Source organism: Sipha flava, unplaced genomic scaffold (assembly GCF_003268045.1).
Source record: "Sipha flava isolate LNK unplaced genomic scaffold, YSA_version1 88_pilon_pilon, whole genome shotgun sequence".
NCBI lineage: Eukaryota > Metazoa > Arthropoda > Insecta > Hemiptera > Aphididae > Sipha > Sipha flava.
Window position 1 is genome coordinate 903,239 of NW_020273630.1, and position 21,072 is coordinate 924,310.

At 29.0% G+C, this 21,072-nt stretch overlaps 1 protein-coding gene across 1 annotated transcript; it reads left to right on the plus strand.

Annotated features, from left to right (window-relative positions):
* The first annotated feature begins 10,408 nt into the window (after positions 1 to 10,408).
* LOC112693534 lies at positions 10,409 to 12,741 on the plus strand. The gene is made up of 9 exons (XM_025568641.1): positions 10,409 to 10,458; positions 10,618 to 10,717; positions 10,777 to 10,869; positions 10,928 to 11,020; positions 11,163 to 11,318; positions 11,413 to 11,523; positions 11,582 to 11,900; positions 11,960 to 12,141; positions 12,309 to 12,741. The coding sequence occupies exons 2-9, from the start codon at positions 10,650 to 10,652 to the stop codon at positions 12,739 to 12,741; spliced, it is 1,455 nt and encodes a 484-aa protein (XP_025424426.1). The 5' UTR covers positions 10,409 to 10,458; positions 10,618 to 10,649.
* Positions 12,742 to 21,072: the final 8,331 nt, after the last annotated feature.

Consider the following 21,072-nt stretch of genomic DNA (forward strand, 5'->3'; position numbering starts at 1 on the left):
TTAATCGAAGTAATTGCTGAGTACAACATATAATAATTATAATTTTTTTAAATTAAAAAACGCACAAGGGCGCTTTTTGAAGTTTCACCCCGAGCGCAATGTTTGTTTGCTACGGCACTGTTATTAAATGATCTATAAAAAGTTCTTCAAAAAGTACAAAAAAGTCAAGATAAAGTTGAGATTTCAAAGACAGCGCCCCTCCCCCCAATCCCATGCACTGCATGACAATTTCTTACTTTTCAGTATCACCACCAAGTGGTAAGTACATAAGTACTTCGATACTGCATGAGCAAATGCGGCCATATGAACGTCCAACGAATATGTATGCATGTTTTTAAGGAAAACGCGATGATCGCTATAATAATAGACAATAATGTTGTACTGTATAATGTTAACGTTGTATTTATCCCACGTATATAATATATATATATATATATATGTTCTAAACCGAAACCACTCGATTTTGCCGTTTCAAAAAGATTCCTTTAAGACATTATCTACGTTTTCCATCAACTTCTATAAACCGTCTGTTTTCGCGTATGATGCTCAATCAATTTCGATTCCCTCACGGCCCGTATAAGCCTACAAGGCGTCGTATTCTACTATATATTATACACAGAGGATAACATATAATGCATCTATAACTACGTATATGCGCGCACACAATTGCATTTTATTCAACCCTTCTTCGACGCATACGCACGCAAGCACTACCCATTATATTCCAAGACCAATACCCACGGGTTTGTGTTCCTCGCCTACCCCCATTCTCGCACTTCACCACCACCACGTCGGCTCACGATCCTTCTTGTTTTCAAACCTTATTATATCAGTTAGGAGGACCCCTAACTTCCTTCATTCCACTTAAAATCACACCGTAAATTTAGCACCCCCTGCGCCACGTCCGTAACCCTTTCATCGACCCATTATCACCACCCGCAGACGTTCACCAGCGGTAAAACTTCTCCGTGGACCACGACAATCGCCCTCGACCATCTTAAAACCATATCGACGCGTGTTTTCGTACACCGTTTTCACTCACGCAAATCATACGGCCCATTGAGCCTTCGGTCCGAAACGGTTTCGAGCGCAACACGACACAGCAGCGCGCACACGTCATCACATTGACAACGTATCGTTTTGTCGTATGCATTTCGAAAGGGACCCGTGGTTGTGATTAACTTCGATGTTGCTATCCGTTGGCAGCAGATTATACACGATAGAGCACACGAGTAAATGAGTACAATGTAAAATTTCAATTTGAACGCTTTTTTCGGTGACTTTTCACAATGGATATTTCAAGCAAATTTATCAATCACATTTTAACGATTAACTTGTACAGCAGAGCGTACAATTAAATTTGTTTAAATTTTAAAATATTAAAAAATGAATTCCCATATTTTTTAAATTTTTTATTTTTATTCGTTTATCAATTACTATATTAGCCCAGTGGACCACAGCGAGAGCGTCATGTACAGATGAGCGCTGATCATCCGCATCGAACGGGATTGATGGCGGTAGACGGGGATGATCAAATAGTCATTATGTACTTATTCCGATTTAATTATAATATGTTGAACAATATAACCACGGTAGTTTTAAGTCCAAAACGTTGAATACATAATTTAATGTTTAATGGATTTTGAGGTACCGAACGATTAAGTGATTAGAAGACTTCAAGAAGATTTGTCGACTCGTCGAATTTCAAATTATTATATAAATTGTTATAATTTAGCGTTGTAATTTATTTTTTTTAAAACCAATTTGACTATAGTTGACACATACATTTTTTTAGCTTAACATTTTTCTGCGTTAAGTTCCTGCACACAGTATGTATCAAAATCATTAATTCTATACGTTTTAAAAAATATCTATATTTATAATTTTTTTTATCAACGTGGAGTACTTTGACCACTTAAAATATTATCTGAAGAGTAAAATGATAACTATTTCTCTGTGAAATTTCAGAGGGAAAATTTATATTTCTGACCGCGATATTATTTTACAGCATGTCGCGTATAATCCGAATAGGTTTACAAAAAACGCAATAACAAAATATGTTTATGAAGGGTAATAGTTGATTTATAAAAATACAATTATGATGAAAAACTAATACGTGTTCAGTGATTGACGTACATGAGATGTAAAATATATCTACGTTAGAAAATAAACATACAGTTCGTGTAGTATTTTTGATTTGTTAGTATTATTAATTAAATATGACGTACGCAATACGTACGTTGTATATTTTTTAACATTGAAAACCGTTTCCGTAGGCAAACTTTATTGTGGGTTTGTTTTATTTTTGTGATGAATTGTTGCACAATATATTTTAATGGTTAATGGTAATGCACTTTTTCATAAGAGTATAATTTTATATTGAGTATTTTACTGAGAAATAACGTTAAAGTTTATTGATTTTTCGAAGAAAAAACTTTATCGACATTTTATACAAAAGGTGTTAAAACTTTTAATTCTATAAGAAATCGTGTTTTTGTTTCTTTTTATTTTGCAAATTATAAAATACTTATCAGCTTATACGTACTACCGGCGAACAAAAAACATTTCCATAAAAAATATTTTTTAAAATAGAACTAAGTTAAGCTTCTCAGCCAAAGTTTATTCTTTTTATTTTTTATTTTTTTTTTTTAAGGATGTTTTTTTCCAATTAAAATTTAATTAAGTAATTAAGTATCTATTATAGTTTACTCTCTTAAACCTAAATAAAACTACTACGACGTAGTAACTTTGTTCTACAATACGAGTAATTTTTTACGTTTTGTTAATTTTTAAAAAAAATGAATATTACTTTTTTCAATACTTCACGTACGATTTAAAATTAAAGTCATTTTGACCGACTACCCATAATATTTCAATCTTATTTTTATGGTGGTATTTTGCTTTAGTGTCGTAAAAAAATAAAAAAACGAAATAAAACCAATTTATCACCTGGTCGTATTTGGTTCATATTATACTACGTACCTACGTATATTGTTATAACGTAAAAATATTAATGAATCAGCAATAAAATCAAAACGATTTTCAGTTTTTGTATACCAATTATTTAAACTAGCGTACGGTAATCAGTCCGAGAGGTTTAATTAAAAACCGGATTTATTACAATTATATTTTTTTCATTTTTTTTTTTTTGTGTCAACTATTGAACCAACGATTCGTAATACTAGTACCATATTAATATCAACGTTTGGCTAGGATTGTTTTTCATGCAGTTTATTTGATTCGTTTAAAACCCGCACGCAACGAAACGATTGATACGGGAACCCAGAACGAATTCGGTCACGACGTGGAGAGATCGTCGAAAAGGATAACATTTCCAAATGTCACGAGACGCCTTTTGCCTCGAAAGTTCCCTGCTCTATCCGGCCAACGAAGCGAGTACCTAGGAAAGCGCACATCTCGTACTGTAACCGATTATACAGGTGTGCAAAACGTATAATAATCGGCGTGCGATCGCGGTAGTAGTGTCGTCGGCCCGTGGAGCGAACGAGTACGTTATCTGTTCGCGTGCACACGCGGCGCCGAAAGACAAATTGCTCGCGACCGTCATATGTGCGCGCGCGCATCGTTATAAATAATGCCACTGAAGTCGTGAGTTTTACCGTTATTTTTAATAGGGTACGGTCTCGCCGTGCCCGACGGTTTTATTTATTTCGGTTTTTTTTTATTTTTTTTTTGGGGGGGGGGGATTCGGTGGTCGCGCGGTGAGACGGGCAAGAGCTATGTCGCATGTCGGCCAGGGCCGAGGAAATCGATTTGAATACGCTGCAAGCGAACCAGTCGAGTACTAACCTTTTCAGCTTTCTCGCTCACCTCACCCGCTCTCTCTTCTCTGTCCCTCGCCACGACCCCTGCCGACCGTGTCCTCCGCCGTCGCCCTTTTGCACTCAAGCCACCGCTGCCCCCCTGCCGTTCGGATGATTTACCGACCGACCACCGACGTTCCCGTGCACACTAGATAAGCTCTTAACGTGTCTGTCAATTTCGTTTCCCCCTACCCCTGCCACCAATCGCGTCATCCGGTCATCCACACTTCGGGCCAACTCGGCCGGACCAGCAATTGCCGAATTCCGTCCCGTCCAGGCAGAAATGATAATGGTACATATCCACCTGTATCAGTAATAATACTAATATTAATTGTGCAACGCAAAAGTATACCATCATTTTTTTGTTGTATTTTATCGCCACTGACCTATAACATAGTTACTAGTAGTAGGGCTCATAGCTTTATCGTCCAATCAGCGTTGTAAATAATTAGCTTCATTGTAGATATTCCGCATTACGAAACCGTATTAAATCGTTTTAATATCGAAACGATACACGTAGCGTCGGTTATTCTTCAGCGATTCACGAGAGTGCATCGGTCGTTCTTAGTCACGTATTTATTCGTCCGTCTCTCTATTTATTGCAGCACGGCTAGTATGACATATGAAACACAGTGGCGTTCACAGGAAATACGAATTTATCAAGGCTTTAATATAAGGAACCCATAAAATAATTCAATATTTTAAAATCCGATGTACGGATTTCGAGTAAAATCCTAATCTGAATTCCGAAATCCGGAATTTTCTCCGAATCCGGATTACGGATTTCGAATTTCATGAATCCGGATTTTCGAACTTCGGTAAATCCGGATTTTTCACACCACTATTATATATTATTAGGTTAGCTATCCAACATTTCAGGTAAATTTTACTGTTTAATGTAATTATTTTCCATACAATATCTTTGAACTGTGCAAAAATATCTTTAGGGTTATAATTCTATCAGTTTAACTCTAATTACTACAAATGTTAATCATGATTTCGGTTTCTGCTACCCCAAAATCAACCATCATACAGAATAATCAAAATTTAGTTCAGTTTTATGGTATAACTTTATAGTAGGTAACCGACAGAACAAAAAGTCTAAAATTACTAATTGTGTTAAAATATATTAAATAATACCCATAACGTGGACGGTGGGATTGAAGAAAAATGATTCTAAGATTATTTTGAATGCAACCCAATTAAAAAAATGTAACCGTAGCAATGAATACCTATGTCTGAATCAGTTAGCGTTCTATTGTATGCACCAAAAGCGTACTCGGAGATAACAAGTGCTGGTGCATATATTAATAATGATTCATTGTGCTTATTCAGTTCTCAAGTTAATTGAGCCAGCTACCTTAGAAGCTTATATTGATACATAATGGTATATAAATTGCAAATTAGTTTAGTCTTATTTCAAAACGGCTGTAGAATAGAAATTTTTTTGCGTTTCTACTGTGTTCTAGTTAATCAAAATGATTTTTTTCTCTCAGGTATTCGTTTTGGGAAATAACTGTTGGGAATCAATTGAATTGCAGATTTCCGTAAATCAAACTTGTTGAATAAAAAAAGTTTTAAATTCTTGAATTTATGATTACGGTTTAAATGTTTCGTAGAAGAATACATTTTAGTGTACATAATTGAATTTTTTATTTTTCAATTTTTTTTTTTATTGCTCTTCTTTAATGAAACTAAACAAAAGTTATTTTTAAAATTATCGAATGAATCAATCGAAAAATTGAAAAATAAAAAATAATCTTATAAGAGAGAATTTAAAACGCTAGACATTTATATAGTATACGAGTATACGCAAGTATTAAGAATATTCATAAAACAGCAATTGTTTTTCATCTTACCATATCATAATATTATGCATTGAAAAAAATCGAATGTAAAGTATTGGAAGTTAAAAAAATGTTATTGGTTTACAAAATATACGCAGTAGGTACCTAATACGATCGAAGTATTTTTTTTTGTTTTCGATTGATACCATAAAAAAATATTATGTATACAAACGTTAGTTTAATTTGTGTAACCGTTTATTTTTATATTTATATGCTGTAATGCAATATAAAATGTTTCTATTATTTTTCTGAAATATAAAATCCAATATTTTAACCTGTCGTTGGTACACATATAATTGGTAAGACGAGTGCTACGCTATAATCGCCGCACTCACACTTTACTTTTTATAGCATTTTCAATTACTCGATTAACTTCAGAAATTGAATCTTACATAGAATTATGCATATTCTTATCCTTTACTAATAAGAATAATAAACTTTTTATGCGCTATTAATAATTGATGAAATAAAAATAAAAAACGACAATCTTATCCTAAAAAAAAAAATTCTTTATTAAGCATACTTAATAAGGAATTTTAATTATAAATTTGTAATTATAATTACAAATTAATTTAAAACTTAATACAAATGTAAACATAGTCATTATTAAATGTATCGTCTTTGGTATATTCAATTACTGTAGATCCGATGACTTGACGCAGTTCTCTATGAGATATTCGTTACTGTATTTGACACACCATGTCAGTTGATTACAATAGGAACGTGTGTGATCGTATCGCTAAAACCGTTTGTATTGTGTTGGAAAACGTGGTGCGGTTTTTCGATCACTATTTTGAAGTTTATAAGAGAAGTTATTCGGTAAATGCTCTGATTGAATTCGTTTGGATCAAGGACAACATTAGAAAGTGGTAGAGCTCATTTCCGTACTCTATGGCGAACGTTTAGCACACTTACAATGGAAAACGCCAAACTCTGAATGGCCGTAACGATATCCTCCACAGGAATAGTATGATGTAGATGGCTAATAAACACTCTGAGTGGACATGTATGATGAGGTGATCACGTATGGGTCGTTATGTCCTATTCATTCATTACATTGATATTGCAATGATAAAATTACAATTTAAAGTACTCAACACGAATACCTACGAATTTTGACAGTTAGGAAGATACCTTGGGTGGTAGCTTGAGATTGTGCTTTAAGCAGAGTAGTATTTATTGCCAAGTATTTAAATCAAAATGTTTAAAACTGTTTTAAACAGTTTATTTGGAACATCATCAATATTGTTAAAAACGTTTAAAACTTATGTTTAAAAAATTTAAAACTTATGTCTAAAATATTTAAAACTTATGTCTAATAATTGTTGTAAAATATGCAAAACTGATTGCATTTTCTTCCACAGTATAACATTTTATCAATATTAATTTTAAGTTATGAGTTATTGCTAAATAATTGTACAATATTATTTCAATATTGATGTTACGGAATTTATCGGGCATTGCTAGTTATTATAGTTTATATATTATTATATTTATTCTTGAATGAGAGGTTTGCGGAATCTTCATAACTAGGGTGAACATCGGTATCGTTTTTTGAAAGGTTGAAAAACGTTCTTTCGTCTCTTACAATAACGAAATAACTTTATTGGCCATGATCAATTGAAAAAGATAAAATGATATAATTGTGATAGTCGATTGCCGCGGCGGTAATAAAAATATTGCGCGGTTAGTACAGTGTTAACACGAAACTCTTTTAATTGGTACCCCCGACTTTTTCGAACGATCATACGGGAAAGAAATATAGCGTTTTAATTAATTTATGTGAATATTTATAGACATGCCATTCGAAGGTATTCGTAGTGCTCGTATTAGACTTGTATTATTTAACGAATTCGATAATATCTGTACGAACAACACTTTTTGTGAACTCACACGTGGGCCAAAAGACGAGTTGATATTACTATTGGATATAAGTATCGTCGTTTTCCGCAGTAGCCTAGTAGTAGTTGATGGTCGAAAGAAGATCATTTCAGCTTTTTCACGGTCAAAAATGTTTGTACAGTGTGCTCCAAAAAAAACTTTTAATCGCGTAATGGTGACATGAGCTATAAATTGTATTTATTTCTTTTCGAAAATGGTTTATGCGTACCCGTTAATTATATCGCGAACCTTTCAAAAATGGTAATTTCGAGTTCTGATGAATATAAATTGTACGTATTAACTGCGTAAAAAATATAGTGTAGGGAAAAACGAAACTGTACCGTACTGCCGAGTATTACACAATACACTCACGAGGTGTTTTATTTATCTCAGATTGAAATTTATCAACTACACAAGAATATAATAAAGGACATCGTGGTAGGTAATTTATGGTTTTATTTTTTCAACGTCCTGATGTCAAAAAATATTAATGCAAACGTGAGTCTACACGAAGGTACTGCTTAAGTTTCTTTAAAAGTAAACGTTTATTTTAATGCGGCGTTGACTTCTGGAAATATTTACATTAGTATCGGTATTTAAATTACTTAATTTTTTTGCAATTTATAATTTTTCAACAGTTTTTTCAAATATATTTGCCAAAACATTCATCACAAAAAATAACAATTATTATTATTATGTTCCCCATAAATTAAATTTAAAATAATATCTAAATTAAGCAACTTTGAAGCATTGATTAAATATACTTAACTTTAATATAATATTTAATCAATGGTTAAAGTAATCAAATAGCAAATAAAAAAAAAAAAAGTGCTAAGCATTAAAATCATAGATTTTAAAAATAGTATGTAGTAATTTATTTTATAAATATCATGTATTTTAAAGTATGTGCTTATGTCATTTATTCATACATTCATATTTACAGTTTGTACATAATATTTTTTTTTCTTCGAATTATAGTGTAAAATTAATCGTAATTTTTGAATTTTCATATATATATATATTTATTTCGCGTCGAAAAATCAAATTAATTTTTGTACTGATGCTGATAGCATTCAGTACGAATATCGACTTTCTCATTCTAAAAGAAGATGGTTTTCTTCCAGCCATTGAACGAATAATAATAATATTTCATGGATCTTAATTTATATTTCAATCAACTTGCCCTTATATTCATATTTTTAGAATCTTGGTAATTGTCGAAAAAATAGGATCACTGAATTATTAATATGATTTATATCACGATTAAAGACATAAAACACTACAAATTTTGATTAGGTAAATGTTTTGCATTTATATTTTAATATTTGGTTTAATCGAGATTAATATTTCACCAACAATAATATTAAAATATAATTGAAAATTATATTTTCTTGACAGTATAAATCTAAGAATATGAAAATATTAAAAATAATAATATAAAATAGTAACATATGATGTGGATTGTTCATGAATATCACGTTTTAAAATTTAATAAATGACATGCACGGGCAGAGACAACACGACTTAAATAATGAGGACCCAATACAGATATACAAATGTTAACATTTAAATTATTCCGTCTTTGGTTAAAACGCATCATTTTCTGTTTGAAACAATATCAATTGTTAGTTTTATTAACAGAATAACACAAAGTTCTACAAAACTTTAAATATAAATTATGATAAATAAAAATTATATTACTTATATACATTTTTATTACAATACGACAGTGATGATTAAAAAAGTTAATATTTTCTGTACCGTTTAAAACAAAAAACATAGTCATTTACTTTTATTATAAAATCAAAAACTGTTGGCTAAAAAGTGTTATATTATATTACTCGTATTTACAATTTATACATAACATGCTATGGATTTCAATTATATTTGTTTATTGTTGAATCTCAATATTGCATTTTGTCATTCGTCGTTCAGCAGTATCCAGGTATTGTAACCGACAACTTAAATAGAAAACAGAATTAGCAGCTACTGTTATAAGTAAGTATATTTATAATAATATTTTGAATTAAAATTGGATTCGATCTACAGAAGTTATGAACACACGGAGGTAGTCTTTTTCTAACTTTTTTCTCACTTCAACTACCAGCCCACGGCGAGCAACGTCAAACAAATCATCCTATCATAGGAGAGGGATGTGGGGCACACGTGTCGAGTCTTATGTTAGCGAGAACAATACGAAGTATAAGTTGTTTTCATCGGAATCGTATTGGCAAACCCAAAATCATTTATCGTTAAATGTACATATCATCATGATCTTCAAGGATTACAACGAAATTTTACAATATAATTTTCATAACAAACTTTTCCTTTTATCATTTTACATCGTATACCCGGAAGGTACATAAAATATTTCGGATTTGTGAATACGATAACAAGAAATATTGATATATAAGTTACAAACTATCAACAGTTAATGACAATTTATATAAATATTAACTATTTTATCGTTTTTTCGTGCCATTGTCCAAAACATGTCTGAATTCAACTATAATAACTTAAACGTTTATGTTTAGCGCTAATTTTTTGTTTAAACCATTGTTCTAATAAATGAAAAGCAGGATAAATTAGAAAAATTAATGGACTTTAGTAAAGTAACAGAATACTAATAATATGCTAGTTGACTTACATTAGGAGTTATGAAAAGACTTTACATTGATCTTAAAACCTATTTAAACTTCTTAATCTGGCACAAATCATGTAAAAACTTCATTACTAAATGTAATTGTAACTTACCAAAATAACACAAAGACCTTATATTTAAGTGTAAATTATAACTTTTTCAGATTCTCATAATCTATTTAGACTATTTTATAATATAATACAATAAATAAGATGAGTGCTTCCAACATGATGAGTGAAATCAAAACAGGCAAGCAAATCAAAAGGTAACACATTCAAATTCATTCCAAACATGTTTTATATTTTAACATTGAAAAATAATTTATTATTATTTTGAATGAATCTTAATAATCATAAATTCATTTTTAAATTATTCTTTTTAAGAAATTCTAAATTATTGTGATTAACTTATCAAATCAATATAGGACTGAGGAATATCCCACGATTATGGAAAGTTATGCGCGTGAATGTCCAAATGGAAAAAGAGAAAAAAAAAAGGATTTGCAAAGTTTTACCTAAAGATAGGTATGATAATTATTACCTTTATATCTGACTATAATAGTAATGTATGCCTTAATGTTTAGAAATAACGGAACTCAACAGAAGAAGTTGAGCAAAAATACGGCAAAAAAACGTAAACGCGCTCAGCAAATGGAATCAACCACAAGCGTCATTGAGTAGAGTTAATTTAATTTTTTTAAAATTCGTTTATCTAAATTCATTGTTATTCTACAGAACGGTGACTCAGTATGAAAGTCTACCGGAAAATACTCATTCAAAAGTGGTACCAACTGAAATTATCAATTCTACTGATAGACCTCATAATAGGTATTTATTACAAAATAATAACTTAGTGTTCAAAAAATATTTTTTTTGCTAACACAAAGCTTCTTATGATTACTATTTTGTTTTATAAAACCAAATTGTATAAATCTATATCCATTATATTTTAAACCAAACTTAAATCTAGTGGTCAAACAACATCGAATAATTATAAGTCTTCAGATCATAATGGAACCAAAAAGGTTGAAATAAAAACTAACGTGATTATAAGTAAAGATAAAAACGAAAAGGTTTTGGAAGATTTAAACATGCCAAAAATCCAAACCAAAGGAAATGGAAATTGGTATATTATTATTTATAACAAATGCATTTATAATTTATTCTATTAGTGCCACCGAATTTTTATTTATTAACAAATAATTGTTTATGTTTTCCAGTGTAATTAAAGAAGTTGACGAAAATCTATTCAATTTACCTAGAGACGTTGCTCTAGCCCATTGTATTGCAGAAGATTTACGTATGGAAAGAGGAGTCGCGGTTCAATTCAAGTAAAACTATTTTAAATTTACATTGATTAAAACAATAATTATTTTTCTCGCTATCTAGACGTTATTTTGGAGGCATTGGTCAACTTATGGACCAAAAACTTACCGTAGGCGATGTTGGAGTGGTGGTTAAAAACGAAACAGAATATGCTTTTTATCTGGTGACAAAAAATTATTGTAACGGCACGTCGACAATGTTATCATTGTCACATGCATTAAAGTCGCTCGTAAAAAAAATGCAAGAAAGGAAAATAAACAAACTAGGCATTCCTCAAATTGGCTGTGGAACAGATGGATTGGAGTGGTCAAAAGTTAAACCACTTATTGAAGATATTTTTGCCGGATCCGGAATCGAAATAACTGTTTGTGTACCAACAAAAGTAAGTGTTGGAAATAACAGAATATTTTATTGTTTTCATAATCATAAATCTATTTTAAGATATTCTATCGTCCATCATTACCTCAAATGAAAGTGTATATAACACCTAAGAAACTACTGGAAATTAATAACAAGCTAAGTGACTTATTATTACTGATTGATATTGAACAAATAAAATCAAATCATTTGAAAAATGACATAGTAGATGCTGTAAACTTAGAATATCCTTCTTTCAAAGAAAAGTAATTATTTTACAACTGTATTACATTGTTTTAATTGTTGTTAGCTAAATATATTATAAATAATTAAAACAAAAGTAAAACGTGAACATCAGTGCTGAGCACTCTTAACAATGATCTAAATGTAATTTGTACGTTTTAAATCCTCATTTTATTTTGTCCGACCATAGATTAATGAAGGACATTAAAACTAAAGCATTGAAGCCTGGTGACGTTACCTCTTATTTTATAAAGAAAGAAAATATACACTGTTTATTCACCAGTCAGTCAGCATATTACAGTTCACTAGAAAAAGGATTTTTAACAATAAAAAACTACGTAAGGAGAAGTTATAGGAACTTTGCCATTCAGAGTGGACCCATAAAACCAACTGCATACTTTAAGCACATATCAAGAATTGTGTTATTGTTACGTTCAATAATTTATGGATCAGAATTATGGTTATGCGGTGATAGTGATCAGACCAACGAAAAAGTAGTGTACGAGCACTATTGTAAACAGGTTTTTGAGGAAATTAGACTTTCAACAAAGTCGAAAGATAGAAATTATCTTCAGATAGGCAAAAGAAACAATCCACTGAAAATTAATTTGCAAAGAAGATAATTTTCGAAAATCCATAAGAAAAAACTTACACAATTAATCAAAATACTAACACAGTTGTGCATTTAAACGAATAAATTTTCAATCAATATGAACTTGAATTTAGCACAACGATTTCATATACAACAATTTCAAAAATTTACTTCAACACAACTCATTTCTTTAAAATGTTGTCCAATGAATCGATGAGGAAGAAATCAACTAACGCAAAGGAGTGTCGAAATAAAATTAGACAAGAAATATCTAAATAAGTTGCAATTGTTATTCCATATTCCTTATGAATCAAATAATTATTAGTGTAATATATTTCAAACTAAAATATTGTATTTCTCTTTTTCTGTCTATAATAATTTAACTCTGACTAATTTTATGTTTAATCAAGTCGAGTTTTAATGATAATAAATTGTATTCAGTAGTTATAAGTGATATGACATTGCACGCGGTACTGTTGATCAAACAGCTGAAATACGGGCAAGATAAACAGGTTTGAAGCAGAAGAAACACTTAATTCGTAATGTAATTATTAACACTCATCTAAAATGTGTTTATAAAATGAAAAAAATCATTTTTTTTCAACATAAGATTGTTTTTATATGGAACATTGAGGAGAAGATAGCATCTTTATTACGGTCCATTCACAGTCCAACGGTACTATATATATTGTAGTATATATTGTACACAATATGGACTTAAACAATTTTAGTGAATCTGGTATGTCTCATGTGATATCAATGAACTTTTGTTTACATTACTGTACCTTTGTCGAAATAATGTACACATATTATTCGGAATATAACCGTTAGCTGGTTTAATCACACCGAAGAGTCACTTAGAATGAAATGTTCTTTGAATATTTGCTGCAGTGATATCGGCAGTACTGAAAGACATTAGATTCTGCAATATCCATGACCGAAATTCTATACGGATATATCTATAAGAATTTTTTTCTATACATATTTCATTGCTATCAAACATTTCCTGTCCATTCAAAATATTTCTATATTATTCACATTGATGCAGTTTGTACAAGTTTGTTTACACTATAATTCAATCAATGTTACGGAACGTATTTTATCAAAAATTCGTGGTATTAAAATATTTTTCACTTTTTATAAAATTTAAAAAATAACGAAGATAACGAAAACGTATTTTGAACTACAACGAGATCAAACATTAAGAAAATTCTAGCCATGTATACATGGTGTACTACATCAGTATTATTTATATTAATTAAATATTAAATTACAACACTTTGGTACAACACCTAGCCATAGTTACTTTTTCTCGGCGAAAACCCGACTGACCTTAGTCAGGTCAGCCACGCCTGATAGCAAGAATTTAGATAAGTCGCCATAACAACCACAATACAAGGGTTCGAATGTCAAGAGAAGACTGCCAAGATTCAACATAACAGACAGCAATATAATGTGTTAATGAAATATAATGTTCTTCTCTCTGTTTGTTAGAATGTCCTCAATAAAACAATTTCCTTGTAAGAAAGTTTTAAACTAATTTCCACATAATTATTCCATGTTCCTATAATATTCTGACATAATTATTTGGTCCCAAGAGAAATGTTCGCTGAACATTATTTCAAAGCGCTCTTATAAAATTACCTTTTATCCCTACAATGCATGATTTTTTATTTTATTTTTTTCTTAATTTTCTATTTATCTATATATCTTTAAGATAGTATGAAAAATATTTGAAAAATCAAAATTGGATTTTTACTCCCAAAATCCACTAATTTGTACTTTGTTACCTCTGAGTAACACTATGTATTTACATTATACGATATTATTTATTATATTTAGGAATTCCATAGTTACGTACATCCTATGAATTCTATTATTCGTTTTTTATAAGCCAAATGTACCTAAAACTAATTTTGCTGGACATGTCAATAACAAAAAGAAAAAATACATAAATTTTAAATAATAAGATATTACAATATTATAAGTAATAATGTCTAAAAAAAATCTCATGCCAGTTACTGTTATAGATTCTTTGAAATTATATCATTTTTTATTTTTATTTTCAAACAAATTTAGAAAACTATAACTTAAATTGAACAACTTATCAAATACAAAACAATATATATATATTTATATATATACTATATAAATGTTAAAAATAGTAAAATATAATAAAATAACAAATAATAATAATGTTAAAAAAAGTCAAAAGTAAAAACTTAAAAATTATTGACTGACTTGTCAATATTATTAATAAAAATAAAAAACTCGTAATTATAAAACTAAATAATAATTAAAATTTATGTTGTATGCCATTTAGTGAAACAAGCCAATCCTTTGCCACAACATAAATTAACTTGACATTTATTGCACATCATAAAAGTATTGCCTTTACAACCTGGGTTCTTACATCTTGTCCTTTTTTCATTTTCAACTGGCCAGTGATCCATATCCACATATTCTTTTAATACATTTTTTATAACACTCATATAATGTTATGCCTAAAAATTCTTATAATCTTCTAATTAAAAATTGTTTTAAAAATATTTGAATATTGTATTTTTTTAAAACTAATAAAAAGCGTTTCGAGTTAATGAAAACAATAACATTTATTTACTAAACAATTTAAAAATAGTTATTTAACATGTTGTTATTATTTTTTCCTACTTATCTCGAATTCTGAATTTTGATTGAACCAACCAAACCCGTAATGAAATATACATTTTTTGATTAGGAACTGTACTACATTATACTCATTCTCACAGCGTCTCAAACAAATAATTAATTATATATGACTTTCCAGAAAATACTAAAAAGTAAAAATACTAAATAGAGAAAACTCAATTACGAACTAAATAAAAAAAATAAGAGAAGCTGACATGTTACGTGCAATGGTTGAAAGTATTGATTTCGACTCTCCATTTGGTATATCAGGTAGATAGTAAGTTGAGGTGATTTTGAAGGTAATTTGAGCTAGGATAGGGTCATTATACGTTCTAAAAATAGCTTTTTCATCGGCGTACTCTGCAATAGAAGTGTTTAGAGTGGTTGGTTGGTCGGCAGAGAAAATGTTGAACAGAACAAGAGATAGATTGTTCCCTGGGGGACTCCGGCGAGAATTATAGATAGTTCTGAAATTTCGGTTCTCACTCGCGAAGTGACAGTTTTCAATATATGTTTCAAGTTAAAATAAGAGTGACATAGTATATTTTTTAATTTAAACAGGAGGCCAGAATGCCATACACAATAAAATGCTTGTGCACAACTAAGAATACCGTGGAGCAGTACTTTTTTTTTTCTAGTATTAGAGAGGTGATATCAATTAAACGATTGATTTGGTGAATGGTTGAATGGGATCTGTAAATATATAGGTATATTATTATTAAAGACCGGATTTAATTGATATTGCAACTTTGCAACTTTTTATTGATACCCGGTAAATCAAATCTGATCAAATATGTATACGAATCAGATTAACTATCTATAATTTTCCTATTTAATTTAATAATGCAATTTTTTGCAATGTTTGCAATTTTTATAGTTTTTGTATACTTCACGTGATAAAATATAGTATACAAATTATTATTTCCAAAATGATTTTACTAAAAAAATATTATTACGACCTACATTTTTACATGTAGTTAAATGTAGTTTAGGATTTTTAAAATTATATTTATCTGAGTTATCCTCAAAACTCATAAGTTTAGAAGAATCAAATAGACAATTAAACATAATAAGTGAAGTTTAAACATATTTAGTGAAATTGAAAATATTTCTATAAATATACCCGGTCTCAATGGAAAATAGTTAAAGATAAATTAAAATATGTCTTAGAAAAAAATGAAGTATATAAAACTATTAAAACTTACATTGGAATTATGACAGGAAATCAAAATCAAGGCTTGGAACCTTTATGATTTTATGATTTTGGTTTCGGTTTCAATTAGGTTCTTCAAAAAAAAAAAAAAAATTCGGTACCGGTTTCGGTTGTAGTTCTTAAAAATTATATAATTAAGGTTCTGGTTCTGATACCGGTTAATAACGGTATTTAAAGGGTTATTGTTTTCAAAAATCATAAAAAAATCTATTATAAACATCATATATACTATCTAAAATTATAAAATCAAATTATAGCAATCTTATTAGGTTAAAGGGCTTACCTAATAAGTTTAATATTTTATTTTAAAACATCCAAAACATATTTTAAAAAATAGGATTGACTCATATTGTATGGAGTATTATTACTAACATAAGATAAAATCGAACTATATTTTCTTACTATTACATATTATTATTTGTAATACTTATAATAAAAAATTATTACTGGGTACTAAATTATAAGACATTATAGGAGCATTATCTTACTTGGTGTCGAAGCCCCTTAATAAGAAACTTTAATATGTAATATAATAGGAGATTGGAATATAATTGATTTTAATTAGACTAAGTATAAAAAATAGAATTGTTGAAGGTTTAAAACAATAGTACGCAACCTGGAGGTCCCAAAATTTTAATAGGGGTCGCCAAAAGTTAATCACCTAATTAAAAAGTGTTATACCAATATTTAAAATATTATATATTATACATACCATGGAATTCTGGTTGGGATCGCCACATCGAAATAAATACATTTTGGGGTCATGGATCAAAAAAGGTTGCGTACCACTATTTTAAAAACTTTTGAGTCTTAACTCTAACAATTAAAAAAACTGTAGAATGTTGTTCTATTAAGTTTTAAATCATCATATATTTTATAATAATTATAAATAAAACATAACATACACTTTTTTCAATTTTTTCTCTTTTTTTAGACAACACAACATTTTGTTGTTCTTGTTTCGATTTGGATAATCTATATGTAACATCTAATGGATTTTAAATACTTATTTTTCTACAAAAAAATTTATTTACATAGTTAATATTATATTATATTAAATTACTAAGATAATCTATATGTAACATCTAATGGATTTTAAATACTTATTTTTCTACAAAAAAATTTATTTACATAGTTAATATTATATTACATTAAATTACTAAGATATACTAAATAAATGAAAAAAAAAAATGTATTCATATTTATTTTCAAACAGCCTGTTAGTTCTAACCAGTAATTGATCTTCCGAATTTTTAGATGATGCACTGGTTCGATAAGGTGACAATATGAATTTAAGCCCGGAAAACAATCTCTCCATACTTACTTGGGTAGAAGGAACAGAATAAATAATTTTTGATAGTTCGGCAAGCTCTAGATATGTGGTTTCCATTTGTTTCCAAAACTTCAAAATGTCCAGTTTAGTTGTTAACTACAACCAATGGCGTATCCAGGATTCATTTAACGGGGGTGTTTGAAAATTTAATAGACTTATGGTTAGTAGAGCCTCGGCCCCCTCCCCCGTATTACATAAATAATTACCATGTATTTATATAAATGAAAATTATTACATTAAGACAGCATGTGAAAAATCTGTAAGTTGTATACAACGTTTATTCAAATAATCAAAATAAGTTTACAATTTGGTGAAATACCATAAAATAAGGTCGATGGGGGTATTCTAACACCCATATCACCCCCTTAAATACGCCCCTGATAACAAACATCGAATAATTCTATGGCATTATACCAATGATTATAGATATTATTCCATGATAATAATTTATACATTATATGGATGTGTATTTTGATCGTTATAATAATTATTTATTATTTATCTTTCTACAATATTACTAGACGTCGTCGTCCAAAACTATTCATAATCATAATGACGGGTTTTTCCAACCGACGACGACGTGCAAATAACAATTAACTATTATTATTTATTAGCTAAATACATAAAATAGAAATAAAACTGGAACCGAAAAAAAAACCAAAAAATTATCTTCAAAAAAATATCGGTTCCAGTTCACGTTTCAGTTCCTATAAAAATCAAAAAAACGGTTCCGGTAAATTTCCGGTTCCAATATTTTCAAAAGGTTCGGGTTAAAATATCTATATTTTTAATTCCGATTCCAAGCCTTGATCAAAATGATTATTTAGATTTAACACCAAATTTTTTAAATTATTTTAAATACGCATTGATACCAATTGTCGACGTTGAACGTAATTTTTCATTATTAATTTTTTTAACATTTATGATACGAGTAAAACATTTAATACAATACGGATAATGAAAAATAAATTTTATTCAATCATGCTGGATATCAGGTCATTCTAACATCAAACAAATAACTAATATGACAACAAAAAATGCAATACTAACCTACTAACATATCCAAATATCAGTTTAACTCTCAACAAAACAAAACGTAATACTCCTAATCAAAATCTATTGTATCAATATGTAGCAGGTAAGCTGAAAATCATATTGTATGAATTTTCACGAAATTAAAAAAGAGTCCATATGGCTATTTTCCATAGACCTACCAAAAAAATTAGTTTAACATAATTCCCGATCGATCATATGCAAATGTCTTAAGGCCATTTAATAAGTAAAAATAACTCACCGAAATGCTCTTCTTGTGATATAAATAATAGTTAAAACTTAATTTTGAACTCAAGGAATTCATTAATGATTTCGATGTATTATATGTTGCAATCGTATTATACAACAAATTTGATGTTGTATAAAAAAATCAGCAAAAATTTAAATATTGTAGTTGTAGGACACATACAAAACTATTACCATCAACAATTATATTAAAAATTACTTTTGTTGAATTTACTTAAATTAGAAATACTAATGAGAATCGATAAACTAAAGCCATTGTCAAATAATTTTAGAGCTAAAGTAAAATGTTTTTAAATGTAATAAAATAATAATTATTTGAGTAAAATTAAAGTAATAATCATTTACATTTTGCCATGGTACGTTGAGAGAATGTAACAAAATTGTCAAATTTCGGTGTTGATTCTTGCCTTGATCTTACATTTTTTAATTGCATATTAAATATAGAATGTGACATTACAATTTACTATTTTAACAAATAGTAATTACAATTTAATAAAATTAGATCGAATTAGGAGGATTAGGATATTTTAACTGCTTTGTACATGATACTTAATAAATAATCACGTTGCGACGAAGATTTAGAGATAGAATGTGAATCACAATTTTTTTTTTTGCCTTAAGAGTTCAACAATAAAAACTGTAATTTTGATGACCCGAAAAAACCCTAAAATGTGCAAACTTTTACATATAATATGTACGAGTTAAATATGGTATAAACCCAAAAATAAAATATTATTAAAAATTAATTAAAATGCATTTGATATAAAATAAAAATGTGAATATTTAAAAAAAATAATCATGATGTTATGTTCTTAGGGATTTTTTTTAATCGATAACAAAAAAATATTATTAAATATAATGAGATAATATTTTAAAGTTTGTAAAATGCATAGACTTTGTGTTCTGCTTAATTTTTTCGGTTTAAAATTAATGGTAAACGTAACATACATATATTACCTATTACATAGTTGAGAAAATCGTATTTGTATAAATGTTTTCAAGAAAAGTCACATGAAGGCTAAAAGTATGTATTTATATAGGTATATAATATAATATCGTTACGTTATTACGTTACATAAATATGTGATTGAATGCGTAAAGATTTTAACGTCACGATCTCCGGCGCACTTTATAATTTTCCGAAACGTTTGCAGGTAAATAAATATAAAAAAAAAATAATTATATAAATATAAATAATATAATAATATAATATAAATATATAGTAAATATATAAAAAAATAAATAACCTCAAGACCTTTTTTTCGACCGGGCACTTATGGGAACACAAAAATCATTGTATACATACCCAAACGTCACTTATTTCATACTTAGTTGATACACAACGTCAGGTCGAACACATATTAGACTGCATACGAATTGTGTCCCAATATAACCTTTTATGACAAATTGAGTTCTGGTTAATTTTGGGGTACATACCAATAGGACATATAAATCCATAAGACTGCCTATTATAAAAAATTCTACCGTTATGGTTAAAAAGATTACTTTTTTAATATTTTAAAATTTAATGTAGGAGTACAGTATAGTATGAATAATGCGTGTATAATTAAACAAATATAGGTAATGATAAAATAACATTTTTTACACTGGTAAAAATGTATGGGATAATCATTGTATTCAAATCTAGTTTTATTTGATTGAAATAAAATTTAAAATTTCTGGCCTATATAATATATCATTATGTCATCTGACGAGTCATAAAAACGATATGAAAATTATCACGTACCTATACGTATATTAAGGAGCATCCAGACGGAATAGCTTCTGACGATGAACAAAAATTCTAATGATGCCTGGCATAATTTCCGCTGCATCTGGGCTCCGGACGG

Coding starts and splice junctions, on each gene's coding strand:
- LOC112693534 (XM_025568641.1), top strand. CDS start 10,650: ATGCGCGTGAATGTCCAAATGGAAAAAGAGAAAAAAAAAAGGATTTGC. Junction 11,021..11,162: donor ACTGATAGACCTCATAATAG/GTATTTATTACA, acceptor ACTTAAATCTAG/TGGTCAAACAACATCGAATA. Junction 11,524..11,581: donor GGAGTCGCGGTTCAATTCAA/GTAAAACTATTT, acceptor CTCGCTATCTAG/ACGTTATTTTGGAGGCATTG.